Source organism: Rattus norvegicus, chromosome 3, assembly GCF_036323735.1.
Source record: "Rattus norvegicus strain BN/NHsdMcwi chromosome 3, GRCr8, whole genome shotgun sequence".
Taxonomy (NCBI): domain Eukaryota; kingdom Metazoa; phylum Chordata; class Mammalia; order Rodentia; family Muridae; genus Rattus; species Rattus norvegicus.
Genome location: NC_086021.1, coordinates 162,881,478 through 162,908,802, shown reverse-complemented (window position 1 = coordinate 162,908,802; position 27,325 = coordinate 162,881,478). Strand labels below are relative to the sequence as shown.

The 27,325-nt window shown below is 50.5% G+C and overlaps 1 protein-coding gene and 1 long non-coding RNA gene across 3 annotated transcripts; one reads left to right on the top strand and one right to left on the bottom strand.

The window, feature by feature from the left end:
• Positions 1-595: 595 nt before the first annotated feature.
• Bpifb4 (BPI fold containing family B, member 4) lies at positions 596-27,325 on the bottom strand. Of its 2 annotated transcripts, XM_063284388.1 has the most exons (17): positions 27,227-27,325; positions 24,962-25,082; positions 24,029-24,091; positions 22,804-23,317; positions 21,801-21,905; positions 21,066-21,209; positions 18,731-18,794; positions 18,324-18,384; positions 17,328-17,419; positions 15,619-15,822; positions 14,610-14,663; positions 12,184-12,354; positions 9,272-9,339; positions 7,563-7,605; positions 5,584-5,647; positions 3,775-3,851; positions 596-865 (listed from the first exon to the last, which is right to left on the bottom strand). In XM_063284388.1, exons 2-17 carry the CDS (start codon positions 25,065-25,067, stop codon positions 842-844), a joined length of 1,854 nt encoding a protein of 617 aa, XP_063140458.1. In that variant the 5' UTR covers positions 25,068-25,082; positions 27,227-27,325; the 3' UTR covers positions 596-841. The 2 variants fall into 2 exon arrangements, with proteins under 2 accessions (XP_063140458.1, NP_001102679.2); NM_001109209.2 differs by lacking the exon at positions 27,227-27,325 and having other exon boundaries at positions 24,962-25,067.
• On the top strand, positions 765-4,609 carry LOC120101760 (uncharacterized). The gene is made up of 2 exons (XR_005502665.2): positions 765-897; positions 3,618-4,609. It is a non-coding gene; the product is annotated as an uncharacterized LOC120101760 (long non-coding RNA).

Genomic DNA, 27,325 nt, shown 5'->3' with positions numbered 1-27,325 from the left:
CTGATTCTCCCATGAAGTTAAATGTCATCAAGTCTTAACAGCCATAACTGGCTATGCAGACTTGGTCTGTTGGGGGATGAGTCAGGAGAGATGATTTTGTGTGTGTGTGTGTGTGTGTGTGTGTGTGTGTGTGTGTGTGTGTGTGTTCAAGCGTGCAAGTGGGTATTAGTTTGAGGGAACCTGGGATATAACTGCCTGCCCGTCTGTACCAGGACAAGTCACAGCTGAAAAACAAGAGGAGAGTAAGGGGAGAAAAAAAACGCTAAAATTGACAAGGGTCAGGGCACCATGATCATGACAGCACCAGGAGGCAATGACAGTCTAGATGTGATGTCCAATAGTTTTTAATTTGTTGCTCCTGAGTCCAGGCCTCCTCTGTCCACTCAACATTGGTGGGGAAACTGAGGCAAGAGAAATGCACCAAAGTGAGTGCAGAAGAAAGCACTAAAGCTGAATCCAAGTCACCATCCCTACCCCCACCCCACCGCTCCTCTGCAGGCCCTCAGTGTGTCATCCACTGCCTGTTTCCAAGACACAGACAAGGAGGGAGGGAAATGCTAGGCCCCAGGAGGATCCTTCATGGAAACACCCCGAATGCAGGGAAAGTGAAATGTTTTATTGAAAGCACAAGATCTCAGTCCCCAGGCTGTCCTGAGCATGGCATTGTTGGCCAATGGGGAGTGGCTGGATCCTTTCCCAGGCTGAGGGCAGGAGGAGGAAAGGGTGGGAGGGTGGGAGGGGACCTGTGGTGAAGGCTGAAGAGACTTGGGACCAGGCCGGTGTCCAGGACAATCCTCCCTGAAGCTGGTTGACTTCTTCTCACGTTGTCTACCTCTGTCACTCATGTGCTCAGCACCAGAAGGTCCTTCAGGGAAGAGCAGAGAACAGGACGAGCAGGTGAGTGTCACTGGCTGCAGCCTCAGCCACTCGCTTGCCATCTCATGGGATGGACAGGGTGAGATGGCGTGATGACCATTATGTTGCCCTGTAGAGGACTTTGGGGAAGGTGTGTGATACTTTCCTCTTTGTCCCCCGTCTCCCTTTTCAATCAAATCAGAGAAGTGGGCCTATGCCTCTGTTTGCAGTCTTCCCAAATCCAGGACACATGACTGGAATAAATAGTGCATAGATTGTAACCAGAATAAAATGCCCACTGAGATCCTCTCTTCCAACAGAAGGTTCCATTACACCTAAGTAGTGGAAGGTGAGAGACAGCTCTTTCTTATGTAAGAATTCTGATTAATAAGCACAAAAGGAATGACTTATGCATAGAATAGCAGCAGGAGAACACACAGAGCTAACAGCAGCCAAAGCGAGTGAGGGGTGAGAAGGGAGGCAGGACATGGAGGCATCCGTGAGCTTCTATACAAGGTATGTGAGTGTCAGAGGACAGACGGTGGCTTCACAGTCGGAAAGCCTGGCAGGAAGAAGGCAGTGACAACCAGAAAGCCAGGCTGTCCAGGAGAAGCCAAGTGAACACTGTGTCTTGGCAGGTGACAGTGATAGAGACAACCCTGGCTCCATCAGGAAGCAACGTCAGGTCTGTCTCAGATTAGGCCCTCCCCGCAAACAGAAAATGTCACGGTCGTGAAGCCAGTGAAACAGTGAGGTTCCATGGGGTGGCAGGACTCGAAGGAGACAGGACAACACAGTGCAACACAGCACATCCCAGAGCAGACCCTGAGCAGGACAGAGGACACTCAGGGAGCTGATGGACCCATGTACTGGTGCTCACTGCTCCGCTTTGGTCAGTGGGCCAAGGTGAAGGGAAGCTACGAAAATGGCACTCCCAAAGGATCTGGTCTTACTTTTTTTAAAAAAAAATCTGTAAATTTAAAATGTTGCTAAAAATAAATGGCCCCTCTGCACAGAGAGAGAGAGAGAGAAAGAGAGAGAGAGAGAGAGAGAGAGAGAGAGAGAGAGAGAGAGAGAGAGAGAGAGAGAGAGAGAGAAACATTATCAGGGGCTGCAAGGCCAGGCCAAGAGCTGACCTTACCTTTAACTAACCCAGCATGTGTTTGCACATCAGTACAACACTGTACGGTTCCTTATGACTCTGGATAAATTCTAATCTTACAGCTTAATTTATATATCAATGCAGTTCCCTTACTGGGATATGAAAGAGAAATAAAGACAATATTTACCACATTTATATAAAGTAGTAAATATTTTGACATGGAAAGAGTCATAGATCATTGGTCAGGAAGGAGAAGTCCATCCCTACCTGGTTCCAAAACCCTGGGGTAGGGGTGGGGTCAGCCCCATGCAGGGGTAGTTTTGGGGGGGTCCCTGCGTGTGATTTCCCTGCAAACTCCAGCAGAGTGAGTGACTCTGGGTAATGGGTCTGCCCCACTGACACTCCTCCTAGTATGTGATCTGTCTGCCATTACAGGGCCACCATTATAAAGGGTCCAAAGGTCTGCTGGAAGTTGTACTGGGCCCCAAGCTGGGGCTGTGACTGAACTCATGACAGGGAGCATGGGGCACATGCTTAGCAAACTGTGAAATGATGACAGGGACAATAACTCCATGCCAGGCTTGTTCTCGAGTCCCAGCGCTTTGGTGACAATAGCTGTACAGAAAATGCTGGCTCACAAGATCACTCCCTCAAAACACAGGATGGAAATTGCTGCTCTCATGAGGACCCAGGTTCAGGTAGTGCAGATTCAGTCCTGTAGATGCTCAAAGAATGGGGCCAGGACAGGCAGCCCTGGGGATGGCTCCAGACCTGCACTCTCCGTCCAAGCTCACTGTCACCTCCTTGAAATACTCTCCAGATGTGGAAGGAATACTGCTCTCCCAACAAGATCCAGTGTGTGTGTGTGTGTGTGTGTGTGTGTGTGTGTGTGTGTGTGTGTTCTTTACACACCCAGAGCAGTGTAAATATACCCAGAATTCTTTAAAAGAAATTTCCTGTGTGAAAGAAAGTTTGGTTTGGACTGTTCTGGGAGTGTGTTCTCTCTGGGTTCAGGGCACCAAGATGTCCCCCCTGCAGTATTATAATAATAGCACAGGTAATGGCAGACACTTTCAGAAGGCCTACCGCATTCCAAACGCTGTGCGAATCTCTTCCATTTAGATTCTCATTTTATCCTCAAAGTAACCTGATGGCTCATGACTATGATTGGAAAACTGAGGCTCAGAGTAGTTACATAACCTGCCCAAGGCCACCCAGCCAAAACCCAGTGCCTTCCACATCAGAACCTTGATGGAGGCAGAATTTTTAGAAAGCTCTGAATGAACACCAGCAAGTGTCTGCTGGGTGACTTCCAGTTTGAATGTCCTCCCGAGTGATACTCAGGATGAACCTTCACTATGCTTCTCACGTGTCTCTTATAATGGAGTCAAAGCCCCTGAATTTGACGGCACCTGCCATCAATGTAATTAATAATCAGTTACTTCAGGGGTGTGAATCTCTGCTGGTCTGGGAGAGTCAGATTGGAGCTAGGATTGAACTTGCTTCCAGCCCGTTGAAATGTGTGGCACAAAGCAGATGTTCAGTGAACTCTGCCACACTCCATTGGCACACCTAGTATTGCTTAGAACCTCAGCTTTCCCAGCTGGAAAATGGGAGGTACAAGCATAAGAGATTTCAGCTTTGTGCCCTGTTTCCTCAGCCCCAGTCCTGTGCTTTGAAGGGAAGAACTTAAGTCACTGTCCTCCTACAAACCCCACCCTCCTACCGACCACCCACTACCCAGCACCACTTCCTCTCCCAGTGGACAAAGGTGATGGCAAGAGCTGAACGGGAAACCAGCGTTTATCTCTTCTTACCTCCAACACGTCGATGTCGGCGTTGCTGAAGTCAATGTTGAGGATTTTGGGCAGAGGGACTCCAGAACCCAGTATAGCTATAAAGAGAGTGGGAAGAGTCAGTCAGTTGTTATCCATGAAGCCAAGAGGTGGCAGCCTGGCCAAAAGCAACCAGCATTCACAAGACCACAGCTGTCTTTTAGTCTTTCGACCTTGGGGTTGGCGTCTAGAGGTCCAGGCTGGCCTCAGACTTGCTGTGTTGCTGAGGAGTGCTGGGACTGAACCCAGGTCTTTGCGCATACAGGAAAGCACTCTACCAAGTGAGCTACATCCTACCCCTCCTGTGGGCTCTGAGCCCCCTGTGGGCTCTTCCCAAGCCTTGTCATCTACAGTCTTCCTAGACCTTAGCCGGTAACTCTGGGCAGCTGCTACTCCTGCCCTACTCCCGACTCCTGTCACCAGAGAAACTAGGACACGTTAATTCTGTCTCTGCACCCGTCACACTTGCCCATGTCAATTCCTTAAAGACTCTGTCCCTAGCACCAGAAGCAAGGAGAAAGATTTGCTGAGTGAAGGAACGGAATGATGCACGTGGGCCCCCAATATGTGACTGCTGCGGGCGTTTGATTGTAAAGGGGCTGCTCCAGCCTGGAGATGTGAGTTGAATCTCCAGAACCCATATATTAAAAAAGGGAGAGAATAAACTTCACACGTTTGTCTTCTGATCTGCACACACACAGTGTGGCACATATACCTTCCCACATACATTTTGCACACACTATCATCATCATCATCATCATCACCACCACCACCACCACCACCACCACCATCATCATCATCATCATCATCATCAAAATGAAACTTTAAAAACAAAGTCAGAGGCTAATAGGTTTGCTGGTTGATGTTCTAGAAAGAAGAAAGGAAAGGAGGAAGGTAGAGGAAAGGGTAGGTGGAGTTCGGGATTAGCTGAAGTTAGCCTTCTGGACCCCAGCAGGGCTTGTCAGCTGGAATGCTTGGAGCCTGCCCTACAGGAGGAACTACGCTGTTCCCCAGTCTCTTTTGGCCACAGAACACTGTTCTTACGGTGCTGTTGTTTGGAACCTATTTGGGAAGCATAGATCTAGTTAAATCTCTCACATTTGAAGGTGATAAATTGTATCTGGGAAAACTAAAAAAAAGCTTGTCTCAAGGGTACCAAGTCAGGTCAAGAGTCCCCAGCTCTGGTCTGTCCAGTCCTGCCACGTCTCTTTCTACCTGCAAGGCTGCTGTGGCATCTAAGGAGTCAGGGGTGATCTTGAGGGGCCAGAAATGCTAAATGTTTAGAAGGAAACGCTAAATGTTCAGCTGTTTGGATGACTCATCCCTGGGTGGCATACTGTGCTTTGAAATTTTGCACACAGGCAATCCTGATAGGAATAAGAAAAACACAACCAAACAAGCAGCCAAACAGGAAACATTTGCGGGAGCTGGGGAGCAATGCTATACCCTGATGACAGAAATGTGGGCGTTCATTCCTTGCTAAGTAAAAACATTAAACTGGGCCACCAGCAGGCACCTATAACATGTCTACAACATGTAGACAGACAAAGCAGGAGTATCATGAGCTTGGGCTCTACAGTGAGACCCTGTCTCAAACCAATCTAAAATTACCTCTTATTCGTTTTTAAGCTTGAAGAGCATCTGCCTTTGTAAACTTAAACCAATCTACTTGTAATGAAGTCCCTGGAAATGCTACTTCATCGGGTATCTATACTCAACCTACCCAATATGTCTGTAATCACTAGGTCCCCAAGCCACGCGCCTCAGAGAAACATGGGCACCCATTCTTACCATTCATTGCGGGCATAAACGCTAGGTCAAAGATCTTCTCAACCAACATTTCCAAGATGAACACCTGAGGAAGAAGAACAAAGCTCAGGCAGGGCTTCAGTCAGCTCTGACAGACTCAGAGGGACCTGGAGTTCAAGGTGAAGGCCTTGTGCTGCCTTGAGAGAACCCCCAAAGGTTCCAGGTCACAGCCTCTCCATGCACTTGATCCACTTGCTTACAGTACAGAAAGAGAAGAAAAGGACCAGAGCAAAGCTGCTAGGAGGTAAGTAGCAAAGAAGGCTTAGCTCCTCCCCCAGGAGGCTGAGGAGTGTCCCAACTCAGCCTCCAGGGACCTGTGGGAAGGCTCTGAACCTTTCTGACCTTGAGCCTCCTCAACTGTGCAGTGGGACTTGCAAGGACTCTGGGGATTAGCTGCCTGGCCGTTAGTCACATAGCTAGGCCTCTGTGTCCATGAGCCCTGTTTCTAAGGATTCGATCAATGTGCTTCACAAGTATAAGAAGAATTATATGTAGGCTGAGGCAGGAAGGTCGCCATGAGTTCAAGGCCAGCCTGAGCTAACAGTATAAGACTCTGTAACAACAACAGAAACAAAAACGAATCTTCACTAAATGTGTTTTAGGTCTCTCTTCTCTTCATGATTCCCTCAACTATACAGATGATAACCACACTCACATGTCACATGATCTAGATCAGACGGAAAGTAAGCAGGAAGATCATCAGGCCACATGCAAACACCGCACCATTTACACACAGACCATGAGCATCCACAGATTTTGGCCATCTTGGGGGCCCTGGAGCTGATCCCTCACTGATGCTGAGGTTCAGCTGCCGACTGCCCTCAACTTCTCTAGGCTGTGGGTTCTCCATCTCCAAAAAGGAGTAGATGATCCCTACTACATGCAGTGGTACTGAAAACCAGAACAAACAATGTGTGCAAACACCTACCCAGGGCTCCCCACAGGCCAAGTGTGGGCACCCAGTTCCCAGTGTCCCCTCCACGGCTCTGACAAATCATATCGCCTATGGTAGGTCAGCAAAGTCCCTGAGTTTCCTGTTCTTATTTAGGAAAAGAGGGAGGATTGACACACTGTCTAAGTCCTAAGAAGTTTGAGAGGACTGCGTGAGAAAGGCTATTCAAGGGGGAAAGGCTTTGAGCTGAGGCCGTGCTTGGGAACTTCATGCGTATCCACTGAGACTGTGGGATGTGGTACGCCTCCCCACCTGGAGCCAAAGATTCCTGTTCTAGTTGGAGCTCTGCCAGGCAGCTGCAAAGCTGGGGACAGGTTCTCTGCCTGAAACTGGGCTCATGGCATCAACTTCACTACTACAAGGCTCGGGGTTGAAGAAGCTCAAAAACAAGTGACAAGATGAATGGGCCTGCCATTCTCAGCATGTGCACAAGTATCACCCAGGTCTGCCCAAAAGCAGAGGAGGGGGAGGGAGAGGGAGAGAGAGAGATCTAAAGCTTTAGGTGGGGGACCCAAGAATAAACAAAAGAAATGGTCTTTGACTCTAAGCACCTCAGGTTTATGAACTCTTAAAAGGCAGCGTGCTAAGGCCTGATATTTAGAAGAGAAATGAGTCCATACCCAGTTCCCTTTTGTAGGAGAAAATGGAGACTTCGCATGAGTGGGCAATGCTCATCCAGTCACACATGGGTCCTGTCCCCCCCAACTTCAAGAGCAGAGATGGGTACCTAGCACCTGGTTGCCCTTGTGCCTCCTCCTTCTGAAGAAATAGGACTTGGGTGAGATCCCAGGGCATCCTCTAGGATGAGCGGTGCCGTTGTGGCTGAGCGGCTGATGTGTGCTCACCTCCCACCCCTTTCTCACACTGTAGCCTCAGTCTCCATCCATGAGAAGGGGCGACAGCGGCATTGCCAAGCCCCTGCAAATCCCAACCTTGCTGGTCTCGGCTAGGACCAGAGGGCATGGACCTCTCAAAAGGTCTCTTCTAATGCCTAAGTCCTGATACTTACATCAAAGTTGCCCACGTTTGAGGTTCTGAGGTTGAGGCTGGTCCTACAGAAGAAGAATGTGGTCCATTAAAAGCAATAATGGCCTCGAACTGGCAGCAATTGTCAGAAGCCTCTCCACCAGCATCCCCGGGAAGACTCTCCTGGCAGAACCGATTGAGAGCAGCTCACTGTCCTGTACTGAGCACTAAGAACGTTTCAGACACCATGCTGATAGATATAAGCCTGGAATTACAGCTTTACCACAGACTGGCTGTGAGATCTTAGGAGCCTCGCCCCTCTGTGCCTCAGTTTCCCCTCCCATAGAGGAGATGGCTGCCAGAACTAAATGAGGGATCTCTCTGAGGCTGTCGGAATGTTTGTGTGTGATACATGACCAATGCTCTGCATGGACACTGACTACCTGTATCTCCCTTAATCCTCATAGCATACCGGACCCCAGGCTGAGGCTGCGGGGTCTTTCAGCTCAGTCACAGAACTAAAGATAGGTAGCAGGATTCACCCTGAGCCTGTGTGCTCTGTTCCTGTCCTACTCTAAGAGAGATCTAGGTGTGAGTTCACACTCTGCACCAACAGGCTCTCAGTGAACCCCACAGTCCTGCCTCAACAGACTCACAGACTCTCCCTGGAGGCAGAGGGATTTTGTGGCTTCTCAAAAGCAAAATTCATCTTCCACCTGGGGTGACAGCAGCCTCCCAAGGAGAAGATTTTCCAAGCTGAACATCCTGAGGTCCAGGCCTACCACTCTTCTCCCAACACACCCTCCAAATGCCTTGACACTCTGCAAACTGTTCATATCAGTCTCCCCAGTGGAAAGCCCCACTCTTCCTCTCCAGAAGCCCCTGGTCTGCCCATGGCTGCTCTCCTCACCACTCATGGCTCGCCATCCCCTCCGGCACCTGCTGGACCATCCTGGGTAGCCAACTAGCACCATTGCTGGGCTTCATAACACTGATCATCAAAAGGAAAACTTATCCTGAACTAAATGTGGACTGACAGCCCAAAGTAAGGTCTCATTAATCTTGAAATGGGTTTGACAGTAATACTTACTTCTACAGAATTGGGTCAAGATTAAACAGAGACACTTCTGTAACCTCTAGTCTGCCCCAATGAATGATGGTCTTTCTCATGCATCTTGTGAGGTAAAGGCTGTGGTAGCCAGATGAGAAAACTGATGCTCAGAGAAGTCAGCTGACAGGCATCACACAGCCAGTCAGTGATCGCATCGGGATCTGAATGGTATTTCTGGACTCTAGATTCAGGTGGAGACACCCGGACCTGCACTGGCTCCAAGCTTTACTCTGGTGGCCTTAAGTTAGCACATCCACCTATCTGAGCCCTAGTTTCTCACCTCTAAAACAAGAGAATGAAGGCCCTGATGCCATAGATCTTTAAGAAGGCCACAACATGTAGATAAAGAGCTAAGAGTAGTCTAGCAACTTATTGTCACCAGCGCTTTGGTGACCCCTAATGCACTTCTTGACAGGTTTTCTTGGCTCTTTTCCTGGCTTTGGTTCATGGCAGTCTCAGCAGACAGAACCCTGGTCACCTCTACCATCTCTTGGATTTAGCCTGTTGGATTTACCCAGCTGTGACAGCCACATAGCTGACCTCAACCCCTGCCTGGTGGCCCTGCATGAGCCAACACCAGCTGTCTCAGTACAGAAGGCATGCTCTGAGGAGCAGAAACCCACCACCACAGAGCCTCTTACTTATCCAGCTTGGCATCGATCATGAGCTTATCCCCTTCCACAGAAAATGAAGCCAAGAGGTCTGTGTCCTGGAGGCAGGGGGAGAAGAATAAGCACCATTAATGTCATAAGCATTACGGTACTGCCGTGTCCTCAAAGTGTCTGCATATCCGTGACAAATGAACTACTTCTAGGCTGGACGGTGGTGCTCTTGGCTGAAGCATGACAAGCCATGATGGCCAGGGATGGGGTGGGAGTGTCATCCTTTCTGGGCATCATCAGATGTGAGTTGGGAATGGGAATGTGTGCCACGCCTACAATAGTGAGTTTCCAGCATCGCCCAGGTATGTGAGGCAGCTAAGGACTCCGACACAGTGACCCACCACTGAGACTACAGTCCTGGCTTCCTGAGCCCACATCCCTGCCTGGTCTAGCCTAGATCATTCCACCTCAGCCTCAGCGTTCTCTCACCTCCTGATGCCAGCTGAGTGCTCACAGTGTACAGTGCCCACTGGTGCCCCATTCACTCAAAAGGTAAGTCACTCTGTCAAAAGGCCTGGCCCCCACATAAGCATGAGACTTCCAGAAGCACCCCAAACCTATGGCTCGCATGCAGAGGTCAGCCAACACCCACTGCTGTTTTCACACAAGTCTCAGGAGGGGCTGAGAGAACGTTTCTCTGAGACATGCCAACACCAGCTCTGTAGGTATTGACAAAGTTCCCCAAGGTCCCTTGGAGATGGGACTTACAGGCTTGAAACTTGCTGGGGATGAGCCACCGAAGATGCCATTGGACAGGACCCCTGCCAATCATAATTGCCCTCCCCTAAAGAGAGGCATAAAATATCTACACTCCTCTGCCTCTTCAAACAGAAGCTTCATCAAGGGAAAAATTCTCACTTCCCACTGACTGATTTCCCCTAATAAATAAAATAAAATGAAACAGCCCCATGAAAATTAATGTCTGTTTCCAACAAACAAAGGGGACAGCATTGGTAAACAGTGATGAAGAAGAGTTGGGATCCCAGTGCCTGTGGCAAGGATCCAAGCTGGCATAGGAAGCCATCCTGTGCTTGGTGTTTGTGCTGGGGACTGAAGGGTGTGGGTTTGAGCAGATGACAAGTGGTGGGAGAGTCTGGGTTCTGGCGGGAGGCATATGCAAAGGCCCTGGGGCAAGGAAGAAGGAGGTATTATACAACAGAACCCTGGACAAGAAGGTGAGAGGACTCTGAGGCTGAGGTGGAATGATCTGGGCCAGACCAGGCAGAGATGTGGGCTCAGGAAGTCAGGACCACAATCTCAGTGGTGGGTCACTCTGTCCCGGTCCTTAGCCAGCTCACACACCTGAGCTGTTGTTGGAAACTCACCATGGTACACATGACACACACTCCCATCCCCAAGTCACATCTGATGATGCCCAGAACGGATGACACCCCCTACCCCTAACCCCCACTCCACTTGCCCCAACCACAATGGCTTATCGTGATTCAGCCAAGAGCACCACCTTCCAGCCTAGAAATAGGCTCCAGGCTATTGGACCTCGTTGGTCCTGGAGCTGCAGGCACTGTGAAGACAGCAGATGAGATCAGAGCCCTGAGTGCCAAAAGCCTCACTCAGAGGAGGGAGCAGCCCTTAGCGTATTTTTTTTTGCAAAATGTTTTCTTGCTACCTTCTATGTGCGGGGCCTGTGCTGCACTCTGAGGATCTGACAATGAATGAGATCAATCTCTGCCCAGCAATAATCTCACAAATGTATTTTGTAATATCGAATAAGGCTACAAGCCAGGGAGACGCAGTATGGGGGGCTGCATTTTAGATGAGCGATTTCGGAAGATAGGAGCTGGTTTTTAAGATACGGGGGAGCCTTTGAGAAGGTGGTATTTGAACAGAAGCCTACGGTAAGCAAGTGACCGAGCCATGCAGACATCAAGGAACAGCCTAACAAAGGCCCTGTGGTTAGATCACACTTGACTTTTTGGAAGAGCACTGAATGTGACCAAGAGAAGACCTTGCAGAACTTTGGGGGACATTGTTAGAAGCTTGACTTCCTTCTGAGGGCTTTGGGAACCAGGGAAGAAGGATTGTTTTCATTTTAATAAGTCCTTGGGAAGTGTACGGCAAAGTGACAGGGTTCACAAGAATTTATCAGACCTCAAGATAACTGGGAAGGAGAACTTTTGTTTCCAGTGCAAAGAACATATGGGTGTGTGAGCTGGTGGGTGTATGAGGTGGGTGATGAGTGTGCAAGTGTATAATACTGTCAACTGATGGCTGTGTGAACTGATAGGCCTGTGAGTGTATGGAGTGTGAGTGTATGGGTGTGTGAGTGTATGGGTGTGAGAGTGTTTGGGTGTGTGAGTATGTGAGGATATGAGTGTATGAATGTATGAATGTATGGGTGTGTGAGTGTATGGGTGTGTGAGTGTATGGGTGTGTGAGTGTATAAGTATAGGAGTGTGTGAGCTGATGGCTGCATAAGCTGGTGGTGAATGAGGTGATGGGTGTGTGAGCTCATGCTTGCGTGAGTGGTTGGGTGTGCTGGTGACCCTGGTCTTGTCTACATGAAGGTATAATACATAATAGTGTCCAATGCATATTGCCTATTGTCTGAACACTGGCAGGTACACCTCAAGACTTTCATGGTGTCCCCAAAGTTGCTCCAAGCAGCTTACTGATGCCCATATGACACTCCCCAAGGAGAGGAAAAAGTCAGGCCAGAGATAGGAAGTCATTAACCCAAAGTCACACAGTCAAAGTGACTAAGGCTGGATGTGAGCCAGCTTCCCTGACCCCTAAGCTGGATGGCTCACCACTGGTGGGGCTGTGGGGCTGTGAAGAGGACAGGGAGCCTGGGAGACCTTATGGATCTGTCTTTAGATATAGCTGTGGGGGGGGGGCTTCACCATCAGATGCCTTCACCATCAGACACATACCACATCGATGAGGCAGATGGTGGTCTCCACATCATTAGGCTGGGAGACGACAACTTCAGAGGTGGCAAACACCTTCACCAGTGCCTTGTCCTTCTGCAGGGTCACAGTTGGGGGGTTGGGCACCTGGATCCTGATGGTGAGTGGGCGGGACTCAGGGTATTGCTGGAACACCTGCAGGAGGAACCAGACTGAGTGAACAGGGTCATCGGGAGTGGGTTTTTGTCAGCAAACACAGAGTGGGCAGAGCGTGGAGTGGTTCCTCAAGGTGGGATGCCCACTCAGTCCAGGCAAAGGCATGGACCTGCTGTTGAGTAGGGCAAGAGTCTGCTCTCTCTGATCCCCTCACATGGGAGCACCACACAAACTACGTGTGACAAGATGGGTGGAGCCTCAAGCTCAACACCAGACACATGAAGATGTTCAGGATCTGGCTGAGAGCCAAGTGGGGTCTCCTGAAGCACTAGAATAGGTTCTGAGTGACAGTCAAAATTTTATTAATTCAGCGACTCAAACTCCGGGTACTTCTTTTTCCTGAACTAGAGAAATTAAGAGGCCAGAGACAATTGTTACAGCTTACTGTCTAAGACCAGCAGAGGGCGCAGGTCCCTTTACACCCTTCCTGGGATGTGAAGGTAGCCCCAAGTCATCTCAAGGTAGAGTTCACCAGCAGGGACTAGCTGGGTCCCCTTGGGGACCCCAGTGCAAGCACTTGGGGTCAGATCAGCTCCCCAAAGCTAACTTGCTGAAGGGACATCTCATTAAAAGACTGGTTTATCACAGTTACTAAATACCAGTTAATTCCATGTAAAACTCTAAATATGGAAAGCAGTTCCTGGACACTGCACAAACCCTTGGTCACTTTCAGAGGGAGTGGGAGGCAACTGTTTCTCAAGCAGATTTTGCCCATGACTGGGACGAGGGCGATTATGCCTAAAAAGACATAAGAAAGCTGATAGTCTTCTGTACAAACTCTGGGTCCACAAACAAATTCAATAAATTCAGCTATTTAATTCAGCCTCCAAAGTCACCTTCAAGGGCATGAACCCCAACTAATCAGACGTTTGGTCAAGTGTCTATTCATAGAGATTTTCAGGATGTTTTCCCAGAGAAGCTTGGGGTCCAAACGCCCCAACCAAAAAAGGCAATGTCTCTGAGACTTAGTAATGCCTCCTTCGGAGACCCCAAGGCAGCTGGAACTGTATCCCCAGAGCAGCAGAGCACCAAGAGGCCACCAGAGCTCTATGAGTCAAGCCATTTGCCACCTTGTCTAGTGTTAACCTCTAAGACCATCTTGAGACCTCTGAAGCCCTGTGTTCTTGTAAACAGGCTCTGGCTCTGTGTGTGATCTCTCTGCCTGTTGCCCAGCTGAGAATGGGATCTGTCTCCCAAAGAAAGAGGAGATTCTGGGACAGTCTCATGAGATATCAGGAGCGGTGTGGACAGGAAGTGGTCCAGTATCTCAGGTCCATGATAGAACCGCAGAGGCTTAGAACTCAAAATGCTGCTTCTGCTATTTAAATGCCAAGCACACGAGGGCGGTAATGGTCACTTGTTGAGTTTTGATGGCTTCTCTATCTCCTGAACTAAAGGGGCAGATGGAGAGAGATGAGGAATGATCCAGAGGGCTCTAAATGAGTATCCTCCACCTCGTGTGGCCTCTACCATCCATAGAGTTCTTTGGTGCTCAGAACTAGAGCTGTGAATAGAGAGGCCTTCGTTCTGCCTTTACAGGGCCACTTGAAAGGGAATCTGTAGATATCAGCAAGAACAGCTGTTAACATCTGCAAATGCCCACTCTGGGCCTTCATTTTCAGATGAGAAGAACCAAAGGCTTAGCCAGTGAGGTCATTGGCAGCTGTAATATGCTGAGTCATGCCTTCCTCCAAACACCTGACAACCCCTCCAGGATTTCCCTCTGCCTGTGTGTGCCCAACCCTGGCTGTCTCTCTGGACAACCTGGATGAGCCTTTTTCTAAAAATGAGAAGAATAAACTCAAAAATGCCAAGACTATATGTCCAAAGTCACACAGAGGGGAGAGCACTTGTCTGGAATATGCAAGACACTGAGTTCAAACTCCAGCCCAGGAGTGGCCAGGCCAAGGAGAGACTGTGCAGGCTGGCCCACCATCAGAGTTCAGGGTATTTCATCCTTGACCCTCCTGTGTTCCCTCACCAGAATCTGGCCTCCACACCCATCCTGAACCCCAAGGAGCCAGGCTAGACCCCTGCCCAACTGAAGACGCAAAGCCATTCCAGGTGTCATCACGGCCTGCAGAGACCTCCAGCCATGATTCCTATTTTCTCTACCAAGGGGGCACTGCTTAAAATTGCAGAGTACTAACTCTATATTACAGTGACGTGGAGACATTCCCCTCAGGACATAAAAGAAGTAGAGACAAGGACAGCCATTGGGATTGCTTACATACCTTGGGAATCAAGGCCCCCAATGTGGAAGTGGTAAGTGGAGGGAGATCTTCAAACTGTGGAACAAAGACAAGGCCATGTGAGTCGCCTAGATCCCAGTGCACCCTAAAACAGACACATCCCTTGGAAAGCCTAACACCTCAAGAATACACACCAGAGGAGCCACTGTGTAGACCATATTGCAGTTGTGTGGCTAAGTGGATGGAGTCCAGGCTGTCTATCTACACAAATGGCCTGTGTGTTCAAGGCAAGCCCAAATCTGTCTTCTCTGGTAGAATTCTTTGTAAAATCCAGGGAATCCTGGGCAAGTCCGTGGGCACAGCCTAGCGTCTGCTTGGCCTCCTTTGAATCCCTTCATTTCTCCTTCTTATCTACTCACTTCCTATAACCTCAAATGATAAAGGCAGTACCACTTGTCAGAAAGATAAAGAGAGGGGTGTGAAGGAGAAGAAGGAGGGAGGGAGGGAGGGAGGGAGGGAGGGAGAGAGAGAGAAAGAGAGAGAGAGAGACATAGTGACCATGGATGGATGGATGGATGGATGGATGGATGGAGAGATGGATGGATGGGTGGATGGAGAGATGGATGGATGGGTGGATGGAGAGATGGATGGATGGGTGGATGGATGGATGGATGGATGGATGGATGGAGACATGGATGGAGAGATGGATGGATGGGTGGATGGATGGATGGATGGATGGATAGATGGATGGATGGAGACATGGATGGAGAGATGGATGGATGGGTGGATGGATGGATGGATGGATGGATGGATGGATGGATGGATGGATGGATGGATGGATGGATAGATGGATGGATGGAGACATGGATGGATGGAGACATGGATGGAGAGATGGATGGATGGGTGGATGAGTGAATGGGTGGGTAGATCACCATTGAAAAGGTTAACTGGAGTACCAGGTAAAAGGCAGGACCATCCTCAGTCCTTCCTCCAAAGCATGAGCTAGGAAGGACCCAGGCCAGCCGCTCAGTGCCCTGCTAGGTCGACTCACCATGCCATCAGTGATGTCTATGTCCAATGCACCTTGCTTCTGCAGCATGGTCAGCACCGAGCTCAGGAAATTGGCCGAGATGGCCAGCTGGGAGTTGGTGTTGTCGCCCATGGGGGGTAGTTCTGGCATCTGTGGCCTGGGCAACATAGCTGGCCGGCCCAGGGGGTAGTCAATGAGGTCACCTCCTGCCTCCCCAACTAGAGTCTGAGGAGCATAGAAGAGGGGAGGGAAGAACATGAGACCGAAGGTTGGAAGGAGGTGTCTGGACAGTCCTTCCTGTTTGCACCCATGATTTTGAGCTACTGTTTTGGACAGATCTCTCTCTGCTTGAAAGGGAAGGGGGTCATGGCAGCTCCTGCTTTATGATCAGTTACAGCTACAATTACACGCAGGCATGCACACCCACATGCGTGCATACATATACTACGGCACAGATCCAATGTCTCAGCCCATCACAGGGAGTCCATGCATGCATGCCCCTGCACCTGCACGGTCCACATTGGTACACCCATCTCCAAAGATAATGCCCTGAGCACTGCTCCAGGGACCTCTCTGGACTCAGAGGTTAGCTACTCTGCCCTCACCTTCTTTCTGCACCTCAGCCACCAAGGCCAGCACCGGGCCAGGTCCCCTCCCACCTCCTTACCACCCCACCTTCCCTGCTCATTACTTGTTGCATTCCTCTAACCAAACAGACCCTAGATGGTGCAGATGTATGCGCATGCACACATCGACAGTTCAAGGGCTGCCTCCTCTTAGAAGCCCTCATTGGCTTTGCCAGTGCGTCCCAGTCACTGTTTTAGGTTCTGTCATGGCGCTAGGTCTGTAACTGCCTGTTTGCTTAAAGAATTCTCTTGGCTTCTCCTGCAATAGATCAGAAATTCCCTTAAAGGAGAAGCTTTGTTCTAGTCCCTGCTTCACATTCGGCAGTGGGTACAGGCCAGGAAGCATGTCTCTGCAATGGACACACGTGTCTGTACAACCATGTAACATGGGCATGTACCTGTGCTGAAGGCTCAGGGGAGCATCATGCCCACATGACCCAGGGAGGATCTGCTGGCATGGGTGCCCATGCACAGTAGGTGCAAGATCCACGGAGTGCTGGAGGATCTGTTCACCCCAGCTCACGAGATCCAATCTCCCAACTTTTCAGTGAAGTCATGTTTCCCAGGTTGAACTGGCCACTGTGGGGGTGCTTATACTATGGAAAACAGCAAACACTGCCAACCAAACTTTTGAAAACGCGTTAACTTCATACTAGCATGCTAATTAATGGCCAGTGCTTCTCCAGCAGTCCCAAGTCCCCAGCAGCAGCTGCAGACACTAGCAGCTGGATGCCTGGGTTCAGAGCCCAAACACAATCACTAGCTGTGTGATCTTGATAATGGAACTACCTCTCTATGCCAGAAAAAACAACTCCTGCAGTTCTGAGAACACACTGAGCAGCTCATCAGTAAAGCCCTCACTTGGGACGTGCCTGGTTCAAAGTAAGCACTGAATGGTGGGTGAGGATGCTTCTCAGCTCTGTCCTAGAAGGTCTCTAGTCCACAAAGGGTCCCGATCAGATGTTGTTCCCAGTATGTGCTAATACCTCGTGAGTGTGTGTGTGTGTGTATGTGTGTGTGTGTGTGTGTGCGCGCGCGTGTGTGTGAGCGTCCATGCTAAGTCCACACTCAACTTCAGAGAGAAGTTCCCAGTCTATCACTTACATTAAGGTCCAACTCAAGGAACTCCCCGGTCACCAGTGGGAGGCTGGAGAAAGTGTATTGCACACTCCCAAGTATTCCGAGAGGCACCAAAGCTGTGCGTAAAGAAGAATGTCACATTACGGTCCCTTCCCAGCAAAGCAAACCTCCAGTTCCCCATACCTATGCATGTGGCTGGGGGTGGTGTGGGGACCCAGGCTCCATCCAGCTTCAAGGAAGAGCCAGTTTGTTCCAACCCCATCTCTGACTCTTCCTTGCTGTGTGACCACAGACGAGTCCCTGCACCTCTCTGGAGCTCACTTCCTCCTTTGGAAAGTGTGTTTAATGTCACCTCTTAGATTCTGCGGCAGAGTTGGGAGACAGATCCCAATGGTGACAAACTCCGTAAGGTGTGAACCATGGTGCGCCAGGGAACATTTAAGGCCGCACAATGTGCTCCACGGTTGGATCTACATTTCCCTGACTCCCTGTAATAAACACATCATCTTCTTCACTTTCTTTCCCAGTCTTGGAAAGTCATTCTCAAGGGGCCTGGTGTCGCAGAGACATGGGCTTCATAGAAAATAAGACTGTGCTGTGTGGCCACGGGAGTTAAAAGCTGAGGCATTGTGGGTACTGCCGTGTGAGAGAAGATGCCAGGGGACTGCCTTGCTTTCGGGAGCCATCTCAGAAATCCAGGACTGATGGTTGCACTGCAGCCTGGTCCTCAGGGTCTGGTCAGGAACTGAAATGCCTTCTTTTAGAGAATGAGGATACTTTCCACTTCCATAGCTGCCAGTGCAGAGCCAGGCTTCTACACAGAATTCTGACTGTTGTCTAGGCCATGCCTCCCAGGCCCTAAGCCAGTGCAGGAGGCCTGACTATGCTTGTGGAACTTCTGGGACTTTCACTCACCGCCCACCACCCTGCCCCCTCCTCCCAGCTACTGCAACAACCCTGGGGCTAGGTCAAGCAGTCCTCAGTAGACATTGGCAACCACAGCAAAGAAGGCACACTTACAGTCCACGAGACCCAGCTGGTCATTGACAAGACCCAAAACCACATCCACAATGGGACAGAGCTGTGGAAAGAGACACCAAGGAGCTCAGGAGGTATAAAAGCTGGGGAGCAACATGTACACATGGCAGAAGCAGCAAGCGGTGTGGATGGCTTGACTGTTCCCTGTGGGCTGCGTCTTCACCACAGCCCAGGAAGGGGACCTCTCCTAATTCCCATCTTTAAGATGGGAAACAGGTTTCGAGCTTTCACTCAAAAAGAAAGCACCCCAGCTTGGGGTCCAGAGCTGTGGGTGCTCAGGTTGGGTCTCCCATCTTGCCACTCAATGGTCCCAACCAACCTGGCCCTTTCCAACCCACTGGGTCACCTGTGTGACCCTGGAGACACAAAGCCCTCTCACCCATCCTTACCAGGTCAGGGAGTACGTTGGCCAGCACTCGGTTCACTAAGTTATCCACCAGGTTGGGGAGAAGCCTACAGAGGGAGAGGCAGGCTGAGGAGACTCACAGGCATGGAGGGCTCTGGGTGTCCAGCCACACCAGTGCCTGGTTCCAGCTCTGAGCACTGAGAGCCCCTGAGCCCTGGACAGTGGCACTAGACAGAAGGCTCTCCCTCAGGCCTGTCCACATAGGCCAACAACAAATTTCCTTCTATCCCTCCATCCCTCCATCCCTCCTTTCTCCTTTCCTTTCTCTCTCCCACCCTTCCTTCTGTTCTCTCTTTAACGTCTCCTCTTCCCCTTTATTCCTTTCTCCTTCCTTTCCTCCTTCCTCCTTCTCTCTCTCTCTCTCCCTTCCTCCCTCCCTTTCTCTTCCTTCCTTCTTTCTTTCCTTTTTTCCACAAACCACAGATACCAGGCCTCTGTCATACCAGAGAGGCTGGGATATTCCAAATTCCTAGCTACCCAGACCTTCCCTGCAGCTCCCTCCGCAGGGCTATTATTAGCTTGTCATTTTGCCTGGGCACAAATGAATATATATCTAAGCTCACAGTATGGCATATAGAACATTCCATGGGCTCAAAAAACATGTATGGATGCAATAGGAGAAATCTAGTCAAGAAAATGTGCCCATCGGGTCACACTCGAGGACAGGCAAGTAGGACTGAAAACTTGGTGGCGGGAGCTATTTAACAGAGCAGGAAGAAGGCAGGAAACCTGATCAGAGTGGATCACCAATGCTCACCTGAATCCTAGCTGATGAAAGCCAGAGATGGGTCATGCACACAGATGATGCATAGAAAGACAGACAGACAGACAGTCTCCCTGGAGGGCTCAGTTCTTAACACCACTCCTGTTCACCCCTTACACTGTAACTGACCCTCTCCCCCACAAAGAGCCAACTGCCACTTCTCCGCCAAGCTGTGGAGAGACATCCTGGAAAAAAAACAGCATCTTGGACACCTCCAAGGCTCGCTGTGCCCCTTGGTCCTCCTCATAAGTGGATTCATCTTAAGGGGGGCTGATCCTGTCCTGGTTCTCCTGAGGTCCCTGGGAGTATGCCTGAGATGCACATGTACTGGTGTGTCAGAGATGGTGTGCCACTAATCTATGTGCATCTCCTTAGGGGAAGTGATGAGATGCATCAGGCCTCCTGTAAACGGCGTCTGTAGACAGCTATAGACTGTCACAGAAACAGATGGACGAAACAGGGTGTGGGCAAATGAATGACAGCTCGTCAGGGAGTAACACACAGCTCTAAGTTGTTAGACAAGGACACTGCAAGGTTTGACTGCAGAAAATTCCTCCCATCTGAGTAAAAGGAAGGAACCACGCACTTCGGGCTTCAGAGCAGAGGCCTGAGTGCATGAAGGGGTGGGGCAGTGGAGACACTGGTGTCTGCCTGATGTAACCAAGGAAGCAGAAGGAGGACCACCGTGAGCAGCATAGCCAGCTCCCTCTGCACCTCCGTCATCTGACCTCCTGAACGAAGAGAATGTGAAAGTCTCGCGCTTTGAACCCTGAAGCGTTGTTTTCTCTGCTCCTATCCATCCGGAAGCACAAGGAGAGAAGCTACCTGAAGCAGGGGGGTGGAATTCTGGTTGCACAGTGAGTCTCTCAGTCCTAGAGGGCACATGAGATGTGGGCTGCAGTGATGTGGTCAAAGGATTAGTAAGACAGGAGAGAAAATGGGGACTAGAGACCCAAAAACTGAGGGAGTGAACAGATGGGCCCTGTGCTCTGAGCTGTCACTAATGGGCTCTCACCCAAGATCTCCCAGACCTGGGGACAACACGTAGGCCTGACAACTCGCTGGACAAAAGATAGTGCTTTGTAGAGAAGACAAAAAAAATCTCTCACACACACCCCCAACCAGGGGTACGCTGACTATAACCAGACAAGAAACTGCTCTATGCGTTAGGACACTCATGGACATTTGAGCCCTCTGGGATATACTTTCATAAACTCTGACAACATGCCAGATTCTATACCAACTACTTTTATGCTCATTATCTTGGTCCCCAAAGACAGAATTTACCCCATTTCCCAGATGTGGAATCTGGGGCTCAGAGTTGTTCGGGGTCACACAGCAAGGCACAGAGGGACTGAGATTTGAACCTGGGCAAGTTTCTCCAAGGTGGATGGATGCCCATATCCTAGGCTCAAGGGTGCAGCCCTTGAATTACCACCAAGTAGGTACCAGTCTCTCAGTATGTGTGGTCTCTGTGTGAGACCATCTTATTTCCCGGGATGGGTGACTGCAGTGCCCTTCAGTCCTGCCCTGTTCCTCTCCACCTCACACTCACCCCCGAAGCAGCTTGACTTTGATGCCTCCCAGGAGGGTGTCACAGCGCTCAATGACCAGCCGCGGGTAGCCTGTGCGGTCCATGGTCAGCCGAACTTTGGCGGTGATGTTAACCTCCACTGCAATATCCAGGAAGCCAATGAGGCTAGAGGAGACCAGGTGACCAATGAGACCATGAGCCACTCTCACCACCAGGTGTCAGTCTTGAGCAGGCCTGTCAGGAACCTGTCACCTCAATTCTTCCTGACACCACGTCTCGGAGCCCTAAACGAAATGCTATCCCACCGCCTCAAGGCATCGGGACAAATCTCCCTCACCCACAGCCAGTGAGAATTTTAAAGGCTAGGAACAGCGTTTGGTAAAAACTCTAGTTTGTAAGGTAACCATACTGACTTTGTAGATGTGACTCCACCCCACCCCAAGGAAATGAGTTCCACTCTCCAAGGTCCCCACAGTGGGTGACCAGAAAGGTGCTCTCCCTGTGGCCACAGTCACCCAGAAGCAGCAGAGTGGCCTTGCTAGTGAACTCAAGAAGACACAGTGTATTGGAACTTAGGCTACTCCCTACCTCCAGCCTCCCAGGCCCTGAACTGCCTTTACTACTGAAGGCACCACCACAGGCTGACTCGGAGTGCAGACACTCGGTCTCCCACCATGCAGCAACCACACATGGTGAGGAGAAGTAGTTTGCCCAAGCTCTTTTGTCAGGGACCTCTCCTGGACCTAGGGCACGTACCTCTTTCCATTGATGGCCACACGAGTGTACAAGCTCAGATAGACACCCACACCGGGCAGGAGTCTCACAGACACCCGGGGAAGGGTAAGTTCCACGATGCGCAACCTGCATGCAGTCAAGAGAGGTGAGCTGGCGACTGCTGCCGCCCTCTGCCACAGAACACCCTCCCTCACTCCGCCTCCTCTGCTCCCCACACTCTGTCCTCCTACCACAGAGATACTTGAGCTCCGTGGACAAAACATAGAGAAGTTCAAGGCAAAAAGACCACGGCCGAGCATCCCACCCCTGGGGACATCTGTGTGCAGTTCTGTACCCTTCATTTCCTTTGAATCTTTTGTGAAGACTGCCCCCTGCTGGATCCTTCCTGCATAATCCTCAAACTTCAGCCAGGGTACTCAAGCTTGAAGCCACCTGCCCTGAACCCCAGGGTGGTGACTCTCCATCATTCTGTGCTTTCTTATTCACCAGAAGCTCCCACCAGTCCTTGTGGACTGTTCTACTAGGTGGAGCTTCTTTCTCCAATACCACACACCACCAGCAAGTTCCCTGGGCTGTGTCCCTCACATCATAAGAGCACAATATATTGGTTGAGTCAAATGACTATAGCAGGGAACCTGGGCATGGCTGGAATTATAATAGATAATTATAATTAATAATTATAATGTGCCTCATCATAAGACTATAGCATAAGGTATAGCATATGGTATAGCATTTGTCACATAGTTTTAAATCCTTCACTTTTTTTCTTCATAAATTGAATTACTCTGATCGTTCTACATTCCAGTAGACTGAAAGACAGAGAGGTGAAAGGAATGTCCTGATGTCTGTCACACGCGAATAAAAGAGGCAGTGCTGGATCCAGGCTTCTGGCCTCTTTCAAGTGAACACTGCACACTGTGTAACTTGGACCTGTCAGGATGTCCTTTCTTAACCTCTCCTCAGCCTCAGGGCATGGTTGCCTGTTTGTGGCTCACCTGTTGGTAGGTGGAGCTCAGTTCCTTACCCAGTGATGCCTTGGACGGTGCTCAGGATACCTCCTTCACCCAGCACACCGAGCACACCACCTCCTCCGAGAAGTCCTCCATCTCCAAGAAGACCGCCTCCTCCAAGCAAGCCCCCTTGGCCTGCCAGAATGCCTTCGTTTGCAAGTATGCCCCCAGTGCCCAGCAGGCCTCCGGGGCCCAGTGCTCCAGTGGCCACACCAGCTGGGATCTCTCCAGGCCTCAGTTCGCGCCGGTGGAGCCTGCCCGCCGAGGACGGGTCCGCTGCAGACCTGTACCTCCCGGGGCCGCGGTGGTAGGCAGAGTCTGAAGGACGGTAGTCTTCGTGCCGCAGGTCCCTGAGGCTCCCATCAGAGTCCAGGATCTCCCCATAGCGGTATTTGCCCCCCAGCTGAGCTGTGTTGTCATTCGCCTCAATGTGACCGTATTTGTAATTGCCACCAAGCTGTCTGCCATTGGTGTATTTGGGGGGAGGCTCTCGGACATGGAAGTCGTTGTAGGGGACACCACCGACACCTCGGGGGAATTCAGCTCGTCTGTAGTCATCATAGCGGTGCCTGCCACCACCCAAAAGGCCACCACCGCCACCCAGCAGACCCCCACCATGGCTACCACCACCCAGCAGCCCTCCACTACCACCCAACAGACCCCCACCATGGCTACCACCACCTAGCAGTCCCCCACTGCCACCCAACAGACCCCCACCGTGGCTACCACCACCTAGCAGTCCCCCACCACTGCCACCCAGCAGCCCCCCACCATTGCTCCCTCCACCACCCAATAGCCCCCCACCATGGTTATCATCACCACCCAACAGACCCCCACCGTGGCTACTACCACCAAGCAGGCCCCCACTGCCACCCAGCAGTCCCCCACCATGGCTACTACCACCAAGCAGGCCCCCACTGCCACCCAGCAGTCCCCCACCATGGCTACCACCACCGAGCAGTCCCCCACTGCCACCCAATAGACCCCCACCATGGCTACCACCACCCAGCAGCCCCCCACTGCCACCCAACAAACCCCCACCATGGCTACCACCACCCAGCAACCCCCCACCGCTGCTACTACTACCACCCAATAGGCCTCCACCCAACAGGTCACCACCACCTCCTCCACTCCCACCAAGCAGGCCCCCCAAGAGACCTCCTCCCCCACCACTGCTCCCTTCACTTCCACCAAGCAGTCCACCCAAGAAGGGCCCTCCACCGTCACCACGGGCTTTACCCACGGGCACCTCCCTCAGGGCGGAGCGGAAGGCGTCACTCTTCTGAATTGTGCCTGAGATGGCTGTGGAAAGGTACAGGTGTCAGCCAGGAGGGTCCCCTTCTCAATCCCCAGGCACCGCCTGAGAGCATCACCCTACTTGTGGGACCTCATCCTGCCACCCCACCCCCAGGAAATAGTTCAAGAAGACAGACCAGCACCCAGTGAGCTCACATCCTGGGTGTCACTCCCACCCCTGTAGCTAGATTCCAAACCTTGATGGGCTTCCTTTCTCTCCCTCCCTTTTGATTTCCCTCACTCCATGGCTTGTTAAAGTCAACATGGATTATAAATCCATGTTTAAAGTCTCATGAATTATAAACTTCAGGGGAACAGACAAGGCCAGACTAACAGCCTCCATTCAGTGATGAAATGAAGACACGAGAGGCTCTGAGGCTCTCAGATCAGTAGATAGAAAATCATCTTGCAGCATCCTCACCGGAGCCCTGGTCAGGTACGGGGGCCACAGCAGGTCCTCATTTCTCAGGGTACGGAACAAGGACTTACGGTCCAAAGGCACCTGTACCTGAACTTCTGTGCCCCAGGAACCATGTGGGTCTCCACAAGTCACCCCACTCACCTCTCCCGATACCAGGCCTTTCCAGATGACTCCACCCACTTTCCAATGAGGAAACTGAGACTCAGGTTAAATAAGTAGGGTTTGACTCTCAGGAATCCTGGGGCCTAAGTTCTTAATCTCTGTCTCGAGAGAATGAGCTAATGCCTAGGAAGTGGCATCCGAGAGAAAGGAGAAGCTACAGCCCAAAAGGGAGAGGTCGCCCAGCCACTAACCCTGGGGTCTGCTAGTATGGGGAGGGTCCTCAGGTACTGGGAGTTGGCTCACCTCCCACCCCTTCCCATACCACCCATGACCCCCATTAGGATCGGACGTACCATCGCCCAGCACATCTTTTGTAACTCGGAGGACTGTGGTTGTGTCTTGACGGATGCCACACACAGCTGCCACTGACAGAGCTGCCACACACCAAGCAGTCCACATGCTGATGTTGCTTTCCTGCTGAGACAGTGTGTGTCACCACTCTGACTATCCTCCCATACACCCATCCTTTTATTCACTCACCCATCCATCCATCTGTCCTGATATCTGTCCGTCCACCTACCCATCTGTCCATCCACTCAACAATCCACCTAGCTACCCAGCCATCTGTCTATCCTAGCCACTCACCCATCCATTGGTTCTCTTATTCACCCATCTACCCATCTGTCCACACATCCATCCGCCCTTCCATTCTTCCACTATCCATCTATCTGTCCTCTTTTCACCCATCCATCCAGCTCTGGCCGGCAAGCAGAGATAAGCACCCTCAGTCTAGAAGTCATATTAGAATTCAAAGACCCAGAGACAGGAAACTGACAAGAGTCACACAGTAGGACATAGTCCAGAATCATTGATGCCACTTTAAAATTCTTCAAATAATTAAAATGATCTAGGGACAAAAAAAATAGTCATTAAACAAATTATTCCAGAGCACAGAAATCTATTACCCAAGATGGAATTTACCGATTGAGCTGTGGAGGAAGGGATGGAAATTCCAACTGCTTCAAGAACACGTTGGCAGCTAGCAAGTCTTTGTAGCTCTCTCCAATCAATGCCTGTCCATCTACTCACGCTCTACCTCCCATTCTCTCATTCTACTCATTCTTCTCCTCCTACCCAGGCGTCCTTCTAGCACTCTACCTACTTTCCTGTCTACTCTTTATCCAAAGAGCTGCTAAGCTGAACATCCACCCACCAATCCATCCTCCAACTCGTCCACCCTCCTATCCTTCCCTCTCTCCATCTGCCTATCTATCCACACATCAACCCATGTACCTACCCACTCTCCTATCTACTTACCCATCCATCCATCTATGCATCTACCTTCCCTTCACCCATCCATTTTTCTATCTATTATATAAGCACATATAAACTATATATAAACTATACAATCATATATCCACCCATTCATTTAGTCTGGTGGTTCTCAACCTTCCGACTGCTGTGACCCTTTAATGCTGTTCTTCATGGTATGATGCTCCCCCAACCATAATTTTTGTTGCTACTTCATAGCTATAATTTTGCCGCTTTTGTGAATCATAATGTAAATATTATTGGAAATAGAGTTTTGCCAAAGGGGTTGTAACCCACAGGTTGAGAAACACCGCAATCCATTTGTCCACTAATTCATCTATTCAGCAGTCCATTAATCCACTCACCCATTCATTAATCCCTCTACCATGCATACATGCATGCATCCATCCATCCATCCATCTATCCATCCATCCATCTGTCCATCCATCCATCCACTCACCAACATGGCCATCAAGGCATTCCTCTATACTTCCAGTCAGCCAACAAATACTCTTCCCTCCCCTCGAGCAGTGGAATCCACCATTACTTAAGAACATGGCTCTGGGCCCCAGCTATCTAGATTCTGATCCTTAGACAAAAGACCTCTAATTTGTAAGCACAAAATTGAGATCTCTAAGCCATGCAAGCTGTTGCTCTTGTTTTTGGACAAGACCCTCAGACCCTTAGGAAGTGAGGAGCATGCCGAAATGGGGTGACACCTGATCTGGGCTCAGCTGGTTGGCTTCCAGGAAACGTTGGCAGCCTCCCTGCCTTACCCTCCTTCACCCACTCCATCTTCCCAGACTTCTTGTTCATCTGCCTCAGAGAATGAGCACACGACAGTCTTCCATTGTTAACACCAACTCCTTCCACTTAGACACTCTCTTTAGCTTGTTCCCGCCATTCTGAGTTTCACAGCACTTCTGAGCTACATAAGCCCATCTCATCCCAGGAGATTTGGAAACACCATTTATACAAGAATGGCTTCTTCATCTCATCCTGATCTCATGCCTAATGAACTCTGCATTTTTTTAAATGGGGTCATCGGAGGCATTTCCAACACTAACAAACAGCTCAAAGGCACCACCAAGGCAATAAAAGTCCTGGGAGGCCCACACCCCTGGGAAAGGCTGGGCACAGCTTTTGCATGCATATGTGTGTCCCGATTGGGGCCTATTGATATCTGAGGTCCTGACAGCTGGCAGGGCTCCCCTGCAGGCCTGCAGGGTGGGGTTTCTCACTTCCTCACCAGGCCTCAGCTGCCCCTACCAGCCTGGACCTGTGACAGGGACAGAACTCCTCCTTACCCTTGAGGGGGTGTGCAAGCCAATCCTCAGAGGTCTGTTGCCTAGGCCTCTGCTGTGGGCTGAGTCTGATCACAGATCAGCTTTATAAAGTGGCCACAG

Excerpts from the sequence above, each read along its gene's own strand:
- Bpifb4 (XM_063284388.1), bottom strand. The coding sequence starts at position 25,067 with ATGTGGACTGCTTGGTGTGTGGCAGCTCTGTCAGTGGCAGCTGTGTGT. Across the intron at positions 15,823-17,327 it reads TCCTTGAGTTGGACCTTAAT|ACTCTAGTTGGGGAGGCAGG; the intron begins GTAAGTGATAGA and ends TATGCTCCTCAG. Across the intron at positions 5,648-7,562 it reads CAAACGTGGGCAACTTTGAT|GTGTTCATCTTGGAAATGTT; the intron begins GTAAGTATCAGG and ends CTTCTTCCTCAG.